Below are 18217 nucleotides of genomic sequence, written 5' to 3' on the forward strand. Positions count from 1 at the left end.
AGCAAATAGAGTCCACAATAAAGAATGACTTTCAGGAAAAAAGCCTCAGTCACCAGGGGTCACTCTTGTTTTTCTAGTGGAATGCCCACAGCCTATAACACGTATATGTACACAGAGCATGGGTAGTAACTACCAAATTTCTCAAATACTTTAGGAGACAAATTCAAGGCAAAAACTTTAAAGCTATTTTTGCAGTCTCTATGTGAAGACCATTCAAAATGCTGAATTTCAACTCATCATGTTAACATCATGGTTTTCGAAGGCTTTCCTTCTGTCCTTTCCACATCATGGTTTCAATATTAGGACATAGAACTTTAGTTACATGTAATTGTGCCAATCCTATAAAGGATTTTAGGTAATTCATGTGTTACTTCAAGTTCCTACGTTCCCTAGAGCATGGATTTTCAAGCATAAAGTAATGCAAGAGGATGAAGATAAAAGTGGAGGCAAGAACATGTCTCCAATACAGTTGGCAACTTATTTAACTACTGTTAATGGTCATGGTAAAAAAGAAATGCACAGAAAGGGCCCAACCATACTTCAGTTTTAAAACTGCCACCTGGTCCACTGCCCTCTCATAAAATTAAACAGAAAGATTGTAATGTCATATTTATGCAAAATGATGTGCCAAGGCAAATGCCCCCAAATCATCTGCCATTAAGTTACCAAAACTAAAAAAAGTTTTAAGGCCAATATAAGGGCAAACAGAGACTACCTAAGAATGTCTAGAGAAACAACTGAAAGACTCACTGAGTTCCCTAAAATACAGCAGCCTAAAAAAAAAACTTACAAATACACGACATAAACTAATTATTATAAAAATTCTGTATAAGATTTTGTGCTACAGTCATGAGAACTCCAGGTTTTATTAAAAATATTAATTTAATGACATTTAAGTATCTTTGAATTTAAAAATAGCATCTACATTCTTATAATGGAAATTACTTAAATTTCTTCACCATACCTCTCTCCAAAATAATTACTTTTGCAGGAAAGATATAACTTGGGGTTCTAATTCTTATCATAAAGACAGATTCCTACATTCTAGTCACTAATGTAAACTTTTTATTAGGCAATTTGCTATCAACTTAGGACAATTAAGATTATAGTAAAATATCCACAGATATTAGAATATAGGTTACTCAAATCATCCCACTGAGGTAATTTAATTCTGAGGCATTAACACAGCAGCACTGAGGGTCCAAGTCCTGATGACCTCTGTAATCCTGGACCACATACTAAACCCCTACCCCTTTCCTCACCTGTACAACACAGAGAAAGTTGAGCCTTCTACATGAACTAAGAATTAAATGTAATAATGGATGGAAAGCACTTGGGAAGGTACTTATGAAGAATGTGCTTTTTTAGTGTCAAGTGATTTTATTAATACAGAGCTGTGACTGTACTGAGAAGAAACAAAGAGAAGGCAGTCCTATCCCTGCAGTTCTCTGAGAATGATGACTGTTTTCAACAGACCCAGTTCATCAGTTTACAAACAGCAGTCAGCAACCACCAACATTCAGATTAAACCTGCTTTGTTATTCTGGGGAGAAAATATTTCCTGAGCTGTACCTTTGATGCCGCAAGATGATTACTAAGACATGGCCCAGGGTGAGCACCTGTCCTTCCTGGTTCATCTTCTTCCCATACCTGTCTGCAGCTCCTCCTCCAAGAGCCTGAGAGGCAACCATGCCTCCCCTTGGCCATTGCAGCTGCTGTGTGACAAGCCTTGCTCAGCCACTCTGGAAAGAGGGGAAGGCAGCCTGGCCTGGCCTTAACCACAGAGTCCTTGAGCCAAACTCAACAAGGAGACATAAAAAAACCAATCTAATAAAGGCACCTCATAAACTGTACTTTTCACCTCACCGTTTAAAATTACCCATTAGATAAAAAGCTTACATATAGGTCACACAAGTACCTAATATGATTTTTTTACTACAGAATGTCATGGATTGGTATTTAAATATTAATGAAGCACTATAGGCAGCATACAAAGCAAGAATAGATGTGAAAGTATAAAATGCACATTTAATTCTATTTAAAACAAGTTAAAATTTTCACGATAAAACTTCTCATTAATTGTAAATCACAAACTTTAATATTTGTAACTATATAATATACTTGGGATATTGATTAATGCCCCCTCTCCTTTCAGATATTAAATATTATTATTCAAATGAAAATTCTAGTTCTGTTTCTATGTATATCTGACATTTACATGTGGTGAAAAGGGGTAAATAAGGTTACTTAAAGTCTTAAAGTAAATCTTTAAAAACTTTTTCAGAAGGTTTATGACATCACATTTTTCTCATGAGCACAAAATTTACAGTCAAAAGTTGCACATAAAGGGTTTATTTTAAATGTTTTAAGGATAAGATAGAGTTACATCATAATTATAAAAATTACTTACAGAATTAACAGATTTATATTGTTTATACTTCTAAATGCAGAGAACAGGGAACTGTCTACACATTGTATAAAATAAAAATAAAATTAAAAATGAATTCAAGCTTGAAAGATGAGGTCATTACCTAATTTTAAGATGCGAACACGAAGACCTCTGAACTATACACATTCGTTCAAACTGCACTACAATGATGGAAAATACAAAAAGCGCAGCATTTCCAAGGAACCACAGACATTTTGACCATAATTATTTGTTCCTGTTTTGTCTTTGGAAAAGTTTCATTTTTTTTTTTAAGACAATCAGCTTAAGAATGTTTTCAGGCACTACAATTTGTGACAATCGGAATAGTTTTCTAATGGGTCCACAACGTTCAGAGATTCAAGCCGAATGCACTTCGGGGTTTGGCACATAAAACAATAATAGAAATGAAATCTGGTTTACCGATAACTGTGATTGTTTTAAGATGCACAGTCCCTTCAAATGCTGCATGACACATACAAGTGGAAAGTCACCTTCTGTTGGCACTACGTTTGCTTCACCAGTGCATTTTATCCTACAACCACTAAGACAGCACAGTAAGCAAATATACAGAAAACTGAAAACAAGTAAAAACAAGGATAGAAAACAAAAACCTAAATATCTTCAACATGCATTTTTCGTTAGTTACATTGAACATTCTACTTAGAATAGAGCATGCAAAAAAGGATGGTCTGCTTTTAAAGTTTTCCTTTGAAGCTTTCCGTGGCAGCCAGACATCACACACACGCACACAGGACACAGTAATACTATAGCAGGTCAATGAGGAAGGCCAATACATTTTATACAGAGATTCATGTCTCGTATTGTCACAAGTCCCATGATGATTTTGGAAATTAATGTTGGATTCCTAGGAAAGGAACCAACATCCAGATACCAGGAAAATGCAAGCAATGCATGCAGATCTGAAACATGAGCCTAAAACGAAGCCTGAAATACTCGGCTAGGGAGATTAGTCACAGCATCACTAAGTGTGGTTTAAGCCACCAAAAAAGAAAAAAAGAAAAAAATGGAAAAACAAACAAAAACCCCTTTCCCCTCCTTCAGCCCTAAAGGCAAAAACAAACAATTCAAACAAACAAAATCCCCCCAGAAACAATAATTAAAATAATAACAATAATCACTTGTCACATTCATCTAGAGAGTGGCAGATCATGTGGTACTGAAGTTGCTAAAGGTACTTGCAGAAAAACCACAATACAAGCCATTAAGTAATGCTAGAAATGTTTCAACTGACCCAACCTGCAGGATACTTCCAAAGAACTTTGCTTTCCAGCCCAAAGTCACTGTGCTATGTTTGTGTAGTGCACGTGCTGGACACACTAGGCCACACATGTTCACTTGGGCTTGGGGGATTGGGCTTAGCCTTGAGATTCAAATGCAGGCACTCCTACTACAAGAACCATCAGGAAAACAGCTGACACATATGCAGCATGACACTGGTTCAAACAAGGGAGGGGTGTCTAAGACCTGGGTACTCACTGTGAGAAGCTTGCCCCTGGCTGCTGAGGCACTGGACATGCTGCAGAAAATGTGGGGTGTGTACATGGTACGTGAGGTGACCATCCAACAGAACTAGATACATCATTCCTGAAGATGAAGTGGGCATCATGCGAACCACACATCAGACCTTGGAACTACAAAATCCCTAACATCAAGGACAGCCATGAAGGAGGCTGCATGGACCTCTAATGTTTGACTGATAGCGTGATCGGTTAGTCTTCTGCCCAAATCTCAGTTAAGATTTCCAACCTCCCCAATAGACTGGTGTCACATAAGGCCTCTTAGCTTTCAAACCATGAGGGCTTATCTAAAACAAAGTGACAGGTGGGTGTCTTGCTGTTAAACCAACTACTTTTTTGGTTAAAACAACCTTGAAGGAATAAGCCATGGAAAGAGTCTGTGGCTAATAAAGGCTGCTATCAGTCACACCTACAAATGAGTATGGCCAACTGACCCTGGTGTGAGAGAGTCCCCAGCAGCGGCACACAGTGAGCAAGGACATATAGTGTCAGGGGATTTTAGCTAGTATTTGCTAGATATTCTTTGTGGGGAAAGCCAGTGGAAAAAAGCCTTTGGACCATAATCATATATTAGTAATAACAGTAATTATTACTGTTACAAGTTTCCTAGAGAACTTGTTAGAGGGCAATGCTGTCATGTCATTTTCCAACTTACATTAATAAAAAGTACTATGTTCTTCCAGGAACTTACCACATACACACAAATGACTGATGTACTGTTGGTTTTAAATCTGTGTACCAAAATCCAGATTACTGATTTGTACAAATAATGGACCCAATGTGCGCCCAAAATACACTGGCATTACACTGTGTGGACCAAGCACCTGGGCTTTGCTTAAAAAAAAAAAAGTATTTGATTAAAAATGTAAACAAAAAAAATTTACAAAGCTTAGACTTAATGGCAGGCTTTCATCCAGATTTCTGTTTTATCAAATTCTAATGTGGGTCATTAACTGTCAAGAAGGAATTCATATTTGGACCTATGGTTTAAAACCTCCAAATTTAGTAGGTGCTCTGAACTTCTGATTTTCAAACAAGCTGAACATCCCTACATGTTTCTTGTGCCCAGATTTAATTTTCAGTAAAAGGCAGTAATTTATTAAATATGACTGACTTGGGTCAAGTACTACTGTTAAATTAGAGAAAATTATTTAACCCACAACCCAATCCACAAAGAAAGGACTGCCAATAAAGTGTGTGTGCACATGTGCACACATGTGCGCAGAGATCTGTGTGTATAATATACATGTATACACACAGAGATAGATAGGTAGATACAGATACATATATATCTCAAAAAGGCAGTAACAAAAATACCAAACTATGCTTGCATTGTGGCAGCAGAATAGGATAAGAAATATTAAGGGTGAAGGGGAAAATGAAACAAGATCTATTACAGTTTTAATTGACTATGATACTAGCTTAAACTTTTACCAAACTTGCCTGTAACTCCCCCTCCAAACAGGCAGACTTCTTTTTTAAGAGGAAGGAGTTCCTTACACAAAATGCTTTGTGTTCACATAAATCTGTAATATTCATAACAAACCAGTTCTGCTGGCAGAGATTGTGGGTTCGCAGGACATTTAAGCTTTCATTAAACTGGAAAGCAATCAAGTCTTTATGTCTACAAATTATACATTTAATAGTTCCATAAATTTGGCAAAGTTCGTGATGACATCTAGGATGTTTTCACCAAATCGTAGACATAAATATGGAAATCTCATCAAACTTGATGAAATAGACAGATGGTTTGGCTTTCTACTTGGTGAATGACCATGCCAGTCCTTTTAGAGCCATCTTCTTTGGCATATTCCACTTGTTTGCCTACCAGGCTGTCCACAACTTCTCCAGGTTCCCTTTCTGCTGGAGGTGAATCATCTATATGTAAAGAAGGGGGAAAAGAATTTAAAGTCAATTTTAGATACATGCCAACTCACAGAGTCTATTTTAATAATTACAATTTTTAAAATTTCCCCAAGTTTATCTATCTAGACCAAAGTCTGCAAACTTCTTCTTCAAGGACCAGACAATAATACATTAGGCTTGAGATGACATGGTCTCTGTATGAACTACTCAGCTCTGCCTTTGTGGTATGAGAGCAGCCATAGATGATACATAAGTGAATGGTGTAGCTGTGTGCCACTAAAATTTCATTTATAAAACGGTATGCTGGCCCCTGCTGAGATGCAGACATGTAACAAGTTTAAAAGTCATAACCAGAAATTCCTTTGGCTCATGTTTAATTATGGCTATAATTACCTGAGGAAGTAAGGACTAACTGAAGAAAAGGTCCAAAGAAAAAAATCTAAACAACTATATATCTTCTTAAAAATGTTTGAGTTATGCTGCAATATCACTAAGAATATGCTACACACACAAATTCCTAAGTAATCCTGTTCTTAAAGCTTCCTTCTCTTCAACTTCATTGCATTACACATTGTCTTGCTAACCCCATTTCAAAACAAAGAGATTTCCTTTGCTTTAAAATAAATGATAAGTGAACTCCATGCCCAGACCAATTACAACTGAATCTCCAAGGATGCACCTTGGACTTTTGAAGTACCTGTACTTTTTAAAAGGTCTGCAAGAAAACCCAAGTGGTGGAAAACACAACCCTATGACCTAGCAGGAACTCTGTTCTAGTAAATACACATGAAATGAGAGCACATCATAACCAGTAACAATCGAAGATAAACACAGTAAAGAGAAAAAAGTGGAATGAAGGCAGACAGTTAACGATTCTATTTTAAGAAACCCTTGAAGAATTCAAGCTTTTCCCCAGGTACTAAGAGGAAGACGGGGCCTTCAGGAGAACATCCAGATACCTGTTTCCTAGGACAGGCCAGGCTTAGGCCAGTCATTCTGGCCAAAATACTAAGAAGTGTACCATTTTATTCTCACAGGGACCTGGCTGGATCATTATCATATATTTATGTTAATGGTCGCTGCCTCTCTGATTACAACAAATTCTCTTACTGAATGGCACAATCCAAACTGTTTCTGTTATCTAGTACTGAGTCACACAAAAAATGCCTAAGCACACATGATGTTTAAACAAGAAGTGAAGAGGAAACCTAGGCTGAAAATATCTTTAAAAATGCTTTTCCCTCAAAAGCATCATCATCATACTGCCATACCTTCATGGCCCTTTCATGTTTACAAAGGAATTCCAAAAACATGAACCCCAGACATTTGCATAAGCAAAGAAGCAAAGGGCTGAAACAGAGGCCACTGCAGAGCTCTTCGATTCAGAGCATCAACAAACCCGGTTTCTAATAGCAATAAGCTTCCATACCACTCAAAAAAACATTTAGCAGTTTGGAGAAAAGGAGAGAGGATAAAGATGTGGATGGGGAGAAGAGATGGGGAATATGCAAATAACCTCACACTATCATTAAGTCCTCAATAGTACATACTTTAGGTGATTGGATGTATCTCAATATATCCAGGTTGGAGAAATTTTAAAAAGATTATTTATTTTTAGAGAGATGGGAAGGTAGGGAGAGAAACATCAATGTGTGAGAGATACATCAATCAGTTGCCTCTCACATGACCCCAACCAGGAACCCAGCCCGCAACCCAGGCATGTGCCCTGACTGGGAATTGAACTGGTGATCCTTTGGTTTGCAGGCAGGCTCTCAATCCACTGAGCCACATCAGCCAGGGCAGGAAAAATGCTTTTAAGGAATGTTGTCATGAAAATTACTGTCTATATGTACATACTTTCCATTAAAAATTTATAAGAAATGTATACAAACATTAAAAAACAATCTTATAATATGAAAAGTCAGAGCCTGACAAACACATGATTAGGTTCATTGACTAGCAGGTTCACTGTGGAAGAACTAAAAAAAGGGAATAGAGGTGCTGTCACATTACTAATATAGTGAATGTCTGTGTCTGTTCAGGACTGCATATGTTTGAAGAAAGGATATGAGAAAAAATAAAAACAAAACAAACAAACAAACAAAACAGGCTTACCCAGAGTAATTCCATTCACAACAATTAAAAGAATATTGGAATAAATTTAACAAAAAAGTGCTAAACTTATACTCTGAAAAACTATTAAGACACTGTTGATAGAAATTAAAAAAAAAACACTCAATAAATGGAAAAACATCCAATGTTCACAGGTCAGAAGGCTTAGCATTGTTAGGTGGCAATACTCTCTGAACTGATCTAGAGATTCAACATGATTCCTATCAGAATCCCAGCTGCTTTCTTTGCAAAAACTGACAAGCTGATTCCAAATTCATATGAAATTGCAAGAGGACCCAGAATAGCAAAAACAATTTCTGGAGGGGAAAAAGGGCAGAATCACTTTTGGATTTCAAAACTCATTACAAGGCACTGACATAACCTGACATATGGGCAAATGGAATAGAAGTGAAAACTTAAAAATACACCATCCATCCCTAATGAACTGATCTTCAACAAGGGTGCCAAAGCTATTCAACAGGGAAGGAATCGTTTTTTAAAAAATGGTGCTCAGAGAACTGTGTTGACACCATTGAGAATAAAGCAGAAACCCTTAAGCCACATCATAAACAAAAATAACTCAAATGTACCAAGGATCTAAATAGAAGAGATAAAGACCTATATGTAAGAGTTAAAAAAGAACTCTTAACAAAGAAAACATAGACGTAAATCTTCATAGCCTTGGATTTTGCAAAGGATTACATGATACAATACCAAAAGCACAAACAACAAAGAATAAGTAAAATGGACTTATTTTTTTAGATCATCAAGACAGTGAGAATCCACAGAATGAATGAGAGAAATCTGTAAATCATGTATCTGAGAAGTGACTTGTACCTAGAATACTGACTACTACAATTCATAGACAACCCAGTTCAAAGCAGGACAAAGGACACAGACATGTCTTCAAAGATACACAAACAACAATGAAAAGATACTTGACATCTTCAGTCATCAGGGAAATAAATGCAAACCAAAACTACAATGAGCTATTACTTCAAAACCACTAGAATAAAAAAATCAGATAACTAAGTATTCATAAAGGCATGAAGAAATCAGAACTTCACACACTATTGATGAGACTAGATTAATAGTACAACTGCTTTAAAAATAAGCCTGGCAGTTCCCTAAACAATTCAACATAGAATGATCACTATGATTCATCAATTCCATTCCTAGGTATATACCCAAGAGAACTGAAAACATGCATCCACTCAGAAACTTACACATAAAATGTTTATAGCAGCAGTCTTCTTTAAATAAAACAAGAGGACAATCCTAATGCAAATCAACAGATGAACAAATAAAATACAGTCTATTCATACAAAAAGTACTGGGTTGGCCGAAAAGTTCATTAAATTTTTTTCCCATAGGATGGCTCTAGTTGCACTTAATTGTCTTTAAGTTCATTGAAACAATTTTGTTAGGTTGTATTGTGAGAGCTGTCATATCAGTGTTTATTTAAAATAAAAATTGGTGCAATTTTTGTGTAGCCATTTTAATACTGAAGATGGAAGAAAATACACAAGATTTTCAGCATATTATGCTTTATTATTTCAAGAAAGGTAAAAATGCAACTGAAATGCAAAAAAAAGATTTGTGCAGTGTATGGAGAAGGTACTGTGACTGATCGAACGTGTTAAAAGTGGACTGCAAAGCACTTGTTGGAGACTTCTTGCTGGACGATGCTCCACAGTTAGGAGACCAGTTGAAGTTGAGAGGAGTTCAAATTGGGATATTAACTGAGAACAATCAATGTTATATATACCACGTGGGAGATAACCAACATACTCAAAATGCTCAAATCAATAAAACTATTGGTAAAAATGAAAAATTTGTCTTTTATTTTACAGAAAAAAACTGCTAAGCATTTTTTGGCCAACCCAATATTTGGCCATTAAAAAAAAAAGGTAGTAGTACTGACAAAATCTACAATGTGGATGGCCCTTGAAAAAACTATGCTGAATGAAAGAAGCCAGTCACAAAGGACGCCATGTCATATACTCCATTCATATCAAAGTACAAAGTCCAGAGCAAGGAAATCTACACAGAAGGTAAATTACTCTTGGCAAAGGGATAATTTCACAACCTACGCTTAGTGTGTGACTAAATGAATCATCGTTTATCCCTAATAACTGAAATTTTAAAATGTATCTGCAAAATAATCAAGTACCTTCTCTAAAATTCAAGTTACTTTTAAAACATCAAAAATAAAAGTTATCAATCTGTACTTACTAGAATCAGGCATAATACGAAGGTCACCTTCTTTATAATCATCTAAGAGCTGGTACATGTACAAGACGGGGTCCTTCTCATAGGTGATGTAAAACCATGTGTTCATTATAGGGGCTCGTGCTAAGACCATTCCCCTCCATTCATCTTTAGAGCCATCCTCGGTCTCAAACATGTGCTCTACCGCTTTACCAATCATTGTGTCGGCTAGGTGTGCATCACTGATTCGGGATGTTGCTGGGGACAAAAAAAGGAAACAATGGTCCACAAAGGGTTTCAATGAATATGTACTGTGAAAACTAAATTTATTTGAGGAGACTACCTAAAATGTTGTCCACATAACACTAGCCAGTATAAGAGTCACCTTATGGGTTTTAAGAATACCCACCAAAATTATGTTGCTGGGCCCAGCCCAGATTTGATTCTATAAGAACTATTTTACTGCCCCAGGTCGGTTATTTTGAGAATCTTTTGTTTTCGTCTAATTTTTCTGCACTCATCTGCTCTTTGTACCATATCTAAACTGGGGCTTTTAATTTTTCATTCAAGGTATAAAGCTTTTTTGTTATCGTTTAAGTTATTTTAAATTTTGAAATGGTAGACTTACAGAAAAGTTGCAAAAATACTAGCATTCCCATATACCTTTCAACAACTTTCCCTTTATATTATCATCTTACATAAAGAACCCACAGACCACTTATTAAAACGAAAAAATTAATTTATTCAAGGTACAGGTTTTTACTCTTGCTCCTTCAATCTATTTCCACAGCAACCAGAGTGACCTTCATGGCAGTTATACCAGTCATGTGGTTCATTTGCTTAAAATGCACCAGTACTTTTCTTTCATAATTTGAATGACACACTGCTTCTCATAGGCCATCTTTCCATGTTTCCCTGTTGGCCTTCCTCCTGACTGCCTATACCTCAAAAGACCTGAGCACCTTGTTTTTCTTGAGAAACCCTTTGCTTCTCCTCATGCTGGCTATGTGCTGCCCCAAACATTCAGGGGCTGGCTCCTGAGCAGTCTCCTCCCATAGGCTCTCCAGGACCACCATGGTGAAAGTTGCCCCACCAGTCACCTCACCCAGTTTTATTTCTTAATGGTATCTGTGGTTATCTGTTTTATGTGTTTGTTTACTTGCTTTTAGCCTGCATACCATGATGGGAGCAGAGGTCTTTCCCATCCTGTTTTCAGTACCAAGCTCATAGTGATTCAGTATTTGTTGTATGAATTATTTCAGACAGCAGGGCTGTTCTACACGACCTATGTATGCGGTTAGGAGCACTGTGGTCTCCCCACTGGTATAGCAACAGCCCTCTGCAGTCCAGCTTCACTTTCTTTAAAGAGGTAGGCAAAAATTACAAGTTTTACTTCAATACTGGGAAATTATGGAGATTCTTACTGACTGTAAGATTTCTCTGGTCCTTAAGTTTTAAACAAATGTCTTTAAAATAAATTAGCAATTCTATTTTACTTGTGAGTCCTTTTCTTTGTTAAATAAAATTCAAAGGAACAAAGATTAGAATTTCTTGGTAAAGATACCACCAACCAATTTATTAGGACATTCTAAAAACATATGGTGGTGTTCTCGGCTTAATTATGGGATAATTAATAAAAAGTACATAGAATTCTTCATTGGGTATATCATGTTAAAATAAAATCCCTCTAGTTTCTTCATATCAGAAGTTCTCAAACTTTATGATCTGAGGACTCCTTTACATTCCTAACACAATTTTTGAGGACCAAAAAGAGCATCTGTTTATATGAATGACAACTATCAATATCAACTATTTTAGAAATTATAAATGACAAACCTAAACATTTTTATTCAAAAAATACCTACATAATTTTTAATGAAAAATAAATGATCTAACAAAAATCTAGTAAAAAGGTACCATAATTTCACATATTTGCAAATCTCTTAAGTTTAGCTTTAGAAGGAAAGTTAGTATCTCGTATCTACTTTAGCATTCAATATTACATGTTCTTTCAAAAAACAGGCTATTGAAAAAGTAGTATTCTATTAATCTTTTAATTCTATATTCTTTTATCATACTGCTTCAACTCAACACATGGTAGCTCCTTAAAGGTTAATTACAATGTAGAATCTAAAATCATTATCAATAAACTTGTCACACTGTTAAATTAAAACTCATGTATCTCCAGAATATATATATAGGACTCCTACAACTCAGCAACAATAAAAAAAATCAAATAACCTCATCAAAATATGGGCAAATGTCTATACATGCAATGCAGTCCTATTCAGCCTTAAAAGGACAGCCTCACACATGCTACAACATAAATGAACCTTGAGGACATTATGCTGACAAAGAATGCCAGTCACAAAGACAAATATTGTATAATTCCATTTTTAAGGTATCTGAAATAATCAAATCTATTGACACAAAAAATAGAATGGTGGGTGTCAGGGGCTAAGGAGAGGGGGAAAAAAGGAAGTTGTTTAAGGAATACAGAATTACAGATTTACATAATGAAAAAGTTCTAAAGATCTGTGTCACAACACTGTGAATATACATAACACCCCTTAACTGTATTATCTTAAAAATGGTTACAGTAGTAAATTGTGTGTTTCTTACCACAAAACAACAAAAGTCTGTCAGTCTTTGGATTTTTTACAAGTACATGATTTGGTAAAAACAAAACAATAACAAATACATGATTTGGTAACACCATGAATTATTTATATAGAAAATACGGGGTGGAGCAAAAGCAGGTTTACGGTTGTTTGGATGGAAAATAAAATAATACCAACACAAGACTAAACTCTGTTTTGCATACTCCCTGCTGTAAACCTACTTTTCTCCCAGCCCATATTGATATTTTCCAAATAGTGTGAAACTCCAGTGTATAATTATGAAAGTGAAAGAATAAAAGGGCAAGTTCCTCCTTACTATTATGGAAATTAATTTGACTTCACAAACCTCCTGAATGGGCTTCAGGAAACCTGAAGGGTCCCCTGACCATACTTTGGCAAACACTCCTCTGTGCCATCACATGCTTTCAGGCTGACATACTTTTTTCTCCACCTTTAGTTTAAGGAAAACAGTATTGTAACTGTAGTGTATGTACTGCCTGAAACAAATTAGCAGACTTTTTCTACAGGGATAATTTTTCAGAATTAAGTATAGTACGGAATACTATAATTAGCTATTAATTAAATTAGGCACATGATATATTGCTGGTTTTGCATACAGGCCTCTGGATTTCCTGTGTTCAATTACTTTGCTGTTTACAAACATATCCATGTCTACAGTTGGAAATTGAGATGACTCAGAACCAGCAAAATATTAAGTAACCCTTAATCCCATCACTAAATATTTGGGGGGTATTTTGGTTTTATCTTTTTAAATCTAGACAAAAATATTGTTTTCTCTTCTATGATGACAAAAGAACTGACTAACACAGGTCATGAAGCAAAATGTTGTAAACGTCACATGAGCTAGTAGTCTTGCCCTAATAAAAGGCACAGAGAATAAAATTTTGGGTAGGAAAGAGAATGCATGATAATTAGTACAAACAACTGATAATGAAGGTTTGGATAATATTTTTAATCCCTGAAGATTCGAATTGTTGATTAGTTTCTTATGTGGGAAATAGAGTGACGTCAAGATCAAAAGGAAATATACTACGTGCCTCATGAAGAAAAGGTGTTTGGTTGCACTTGTAATAGATAAAAATGTTTAAAATGCCAAAGATTTACTATTACACAATTAGTTACCATTATGAATAACTTAAAGAATGAAAACTGAACCATTTTTATACAAAATGAATAAAGACTTAACATTTACTATCCAAAGGGAAGATAAACAAATTTGCTGCTCAGGCAAAGAATTAACTTGCTGAGGGAAGCAAAAGAACTAAGAAGACAATGGCAAAAACAAAGACGGCGAGGGAAATAGGTAAACTTCTTTCGACAATGTGATCCTCAAAGTTCTAAGCCTTCAAGTCCAGATCTACTGAGGCTATATTAATTGCACAGGCTTTCAAAGATAGTTCCAAAAGCATAAACAAGCATTCAAGCAATAGCAGCATCACATTATAACAATAAGAAAACTTTTAAAGTAAATACTCTGAAGAAACTAAATACTAACTTGGCTGTAACCTAGTGATCATAAAATAAAATCAATCATTATTATTTACTGACACCTTATGCCTCAAGGTGTTTAAATTATGCAAAGCAAAACCAGTACTGTATGAATTTTTTTTAAAAAACATCTACTTATTTCCACAAATGCAATGCCAACAAACTCAATAAGAAATGTAAGATAAAGTTTATGTTTTATTTGTTTAAAATTTGGCTGAGAGTAAAATTGTCATATTTGTAATAACATAGAATGAAACATACATTTTACATAGATTCTAAAATGTTTGAGATTTTTCTTAGCCATTATGATCTGATGAAATAAATACACAGAATATTTGAGCTAGTAAGAAATACTCTTACCCATCAAAGTGAAGATAAACAGTGAACAAAATGTGAGAAATAACCATATTAAAAATTATTAGGTTGTAAACTTCCTGGAGAACAATTTCATACATATTTATATCCCCCACAGTTCCTTGAACTACAGCTTTAGAATATGCACTGATCAATTTTTGTAGTATTAGGTGACTGACTTAAATACAGAGTGCTTATGCTCTACTAAAAGTGAAGATACGAATAATACAAAAGAATAATTAGAAAACATCTATTTCAGTAATTATTTTTAAAGCATACAAATGCAGAAATAGTAAAAAGAACTTACCAACTCTATCAGGGAGGACTTCGAGCGCAGAAACTCTTTCATCTTTATTAAGTTCTAGTCCATAAACACAGTCAAATCCATCGTATTTTATAAGATACAAAGAAGGGTTTACAGGCACCTGGTCCAGAACGGTTCCTTTCCACTGGGTGACAGGGCCACTCCCCTCCTTCCACCCATGCTGAATCCTGCAGCCTACGATGTTCCGCCGAGGCTGGGACACGGGCTTGCTTGGCCCCACACTGCTCCGGTGTTTTCTGTATTCACACATATACACATGTAAGGTTACCAGCTCAAAGGTATGCACTACTAGATTCAACACAACTACCGCTAGCTAGCATGTTCTCTCACTAGACAACCGTGGCTGTGCTGGCTAATGCTGCCACCCAGGCGGTTCCATAGACATGCAGGTGGGGCCCTTCTCTACCACCCTGTGTGTAGAAGGTGGGTTGCAGTAGGAGTTTCTTGTGTACCCCAGCTGTAGGCAGGCAGAAAAACTCAATTAGTCAGTAGTAACTCAAGCCCTGATATTAAGCATCAGTTTTTCAGCAGTTTCCTAATAGAATCAACTCACAATTATCCCAGTAAATCAAAGAAAGAGACACACATATACAGCTATATAGAATATAAATGCATATTTAGTCAAAGTGAAATATGTACTCATTCAATTTCATCTGTTCTAATGCTCACATAATGTTGTCCCCTCCAGTGACTTAAACAGTAAAAATAAACTAGACACTGAACTTTATTTTTTAAACTGGAGTCCAGACTGGCTTACATTCATGCATTATACTATCAGTACTTCTCTAGAAAACATATAATCTTAGACACTTAAATTTGTGACAAATACTTAAATATTAAAAAGTATGGACCACCACCAAACTACGTTCTTTCTGGATTATTAACAATTGAAAAATCTACATACAATGTTTACAAACAATACACCTGACTCTTGCTATCAGGAAAAAAATCTTTGTATCACACCTAGATATCCAAAGACATCCACAGGGGTAAGACTTGTCCTGAATACAAGCTGAAGGCCAGGAACACGCTGGCACCTGGATACTGCTCTATGCCAACAAGACAATATAAAGAAGAGAAAAGAATTCGCCTCTCACAATTTTATAGAATAAAGCTCTCATTTGGTATACCATGAATAAAAGTAATGAACAACTGGCATAAAACACAAATAAACAAAAAAAAATTATATAGGTTATGATATTTAAAACTACAAATGCATATGTAAATAGATCAGCTTGGTAAATTTAGTGAGTTTTGTGAAACAGAGAAATAGGTTACAGTAAACCATTAGGGCTGCCTTGATGAGGCCTGAAATATTACCTAAGCAAAATGGGGAATACCATTTGGAAAAACACCCAGAAGGAAAACTCCAGTCAGACTGAAAAAGGTTCAAAGATACCATGTGGACTGTGAGGAAACCAGGAACTGCTAGGGCTGCACCAGTCCTCAAGGCTTGGCAAACATCCAGCAAAACTGCCTTCTAGGAAAGCAGAGCCTGAACTGAGGACACACTGCTGGGGACCACATCCTAAATGAGAAGGATGAGAACACAGGACAAAGGAAAGAGGCAGACCTCAAAAGGTATGATCAAGACTACTCAGAGGCCCTATTTTTAAGTATGCCACAGGAAAACCGCTGAAACCTATGCAGGGAGGACAGCTGACCTAGAATATTCTCACCTTTCTCACGTACAGGAACACAGGAGAGAACCATGGTGGGATCAACACAAGATGATACTGTAACAATGAGAAAGATGAACCAATGGGCAATGGAGGCAGACCCACCAGGTAGAGAAAACTATCATCTAACATTAGGCACACAGCAAAGGCCATGAAAGAAGGCCTTACATCAGAAATAAGACTGCTACACAAGACATGAGGAAAATGAGGCACGGTTCAGAAAGCAAGCAGCATTTGAAAACTTTTCAGAAACTGAAGATTCAACTAGAGGAACTATGAGAAGAAATAGATACCATGAGGTACCTAAGGAAAATAGATGATGAAAAGGAGACAGATGGGGCAAAAATATTAAGAATTAAGAAATGGTGACAAATATAATATTTCAACTTCTACATTAATGCAATTACCCCAAACGAAAATAGAAGATATTAAAATAATTCAAGAAAAAAATTCTGAAATAAAAGACATACATGTACAAATGCACCCCTGGGAAAGCAGACCTAGAACTACTAACACTAAGACATTCTAATAAAACAAAGGTACTTTAAAGAAAATAGTATCTCTTGGGCTTCCAAGCAAAAGAACTATTTGGTTAGTGAAAAAGTTCATTTGGTGTCCCCCCATAAGATGGCGCTAGTAGCACTTAGTTGTCTGTAACTTCATTTGAAACAATTTGTTAGGTTGTATTGTGACAGCTGTCATATCAATGTGCACTAAAAAAACATCAAAATTGGTAAATTTTTGTGTAGCCATTAAATATTGAAGATGGAAGAAAATATGCAACATTTTCAGCATAGTATCCTTCATTATTTCAAGAAAGATAAAAACACAAGTAAAATGCAAAAAAGATTTGTGCCGTATGGAGAAGTTGCTGTGACCGATCAATTGTGTCAAAAGCAGCTTGCAAAATTTCCTGTTGGGAGATTTCCACAGTTGGTAGACCAGTTGAAATTGATAGCGATCAAATCAAGACAATTGAGAATAATCAACGTTATACCACGCAAGAGATACCTGACATACTCAAAAACTATCCTGAAAGTTATTAGTGAAAATAAAAAATGTGCCGTGTATTTTATAGAAAAAAACATACAGACTTTTTGGTCAACCCTACACATTATGTGTAAGGGAAAGAAAATCAGAATGTGACAGCAACACTGTGCCACAAGCCAATATAATGACAAAGTTAAGGTTCTTAGGAAAGAAAATGTAGATAAAGATTTTACTATCAGCAAAGAATTCTATACTTATCACAAAGTAAAAGGCCATAGACAAAAAGCTGTGAACATGTAACAATTTGAGGAACACTGTTCTCACAGATGCTTCCTGCAGAAGTTTTGGGACAGAGTTTCAGACAATCAAGGAACACTTGGGAAAGATTCAGCATAGAGCCAATAGTAAGCCATGAATATATCTAAGAGCAGAATAATCATGGGAATTAGAGAAATAGAATAGTACGTACATACTATCTGCTCTGACAATAGTTAATACTACTCTGAAAAGGGGAGGAAAGAACACAAAGTAGAAACAGTTCAGTATTACCAGGAACAAACTACCTTACATTTAATGGAGAGAGA

The 18217-nt window shown here is 35.9% G+C and overlaps 1 protein-coding gene across 1 annotated transcript in view; it reads right to left on the reverse strand.

The window, feature by feature from the left end:
- Positions 1–2336: 2336 nt before the first annotated feature.
- SPIN1 (spindlin 1) overlaps positions 2337–18217 on the reverse strand; it is a 79264-nt gene continuing 63383 nt past the window's right edge. Inside the window, 5 exon segments of the mRNA XM_028531463.2 lie at positions 2337–5688; positions 5691–5721; positions 5723–5844; positions 10180–10413; positions 14947–15200. Of these exon segments, the coding sequence (XP_028387264.1) occupies positions 5645–5688; positions 5691–5721; positions 5723–5844; positions 10180–10413; positions 14947–15200 (685 nt within the window). The 3' untranslated portion in view covers positions 2337–5644.

Source organism: Phyllostomus discolor, chromosome 3 (genome assembly GCF_004126475.2).
Source record: "Phyllostomus discolor isolate MPI-MPIP mPhyDis1 chromosome 3, mPhyDis1.pri.v3, whole genome shotgun sequence".
NCBI classification, from domain to species: domain Eukaryota; kingdom Metazoa; phylum Chordata; class Mammalia; order Chiroptera; family Phyllostomidae; genus Phyllostomus; species Phyllostomus discolor.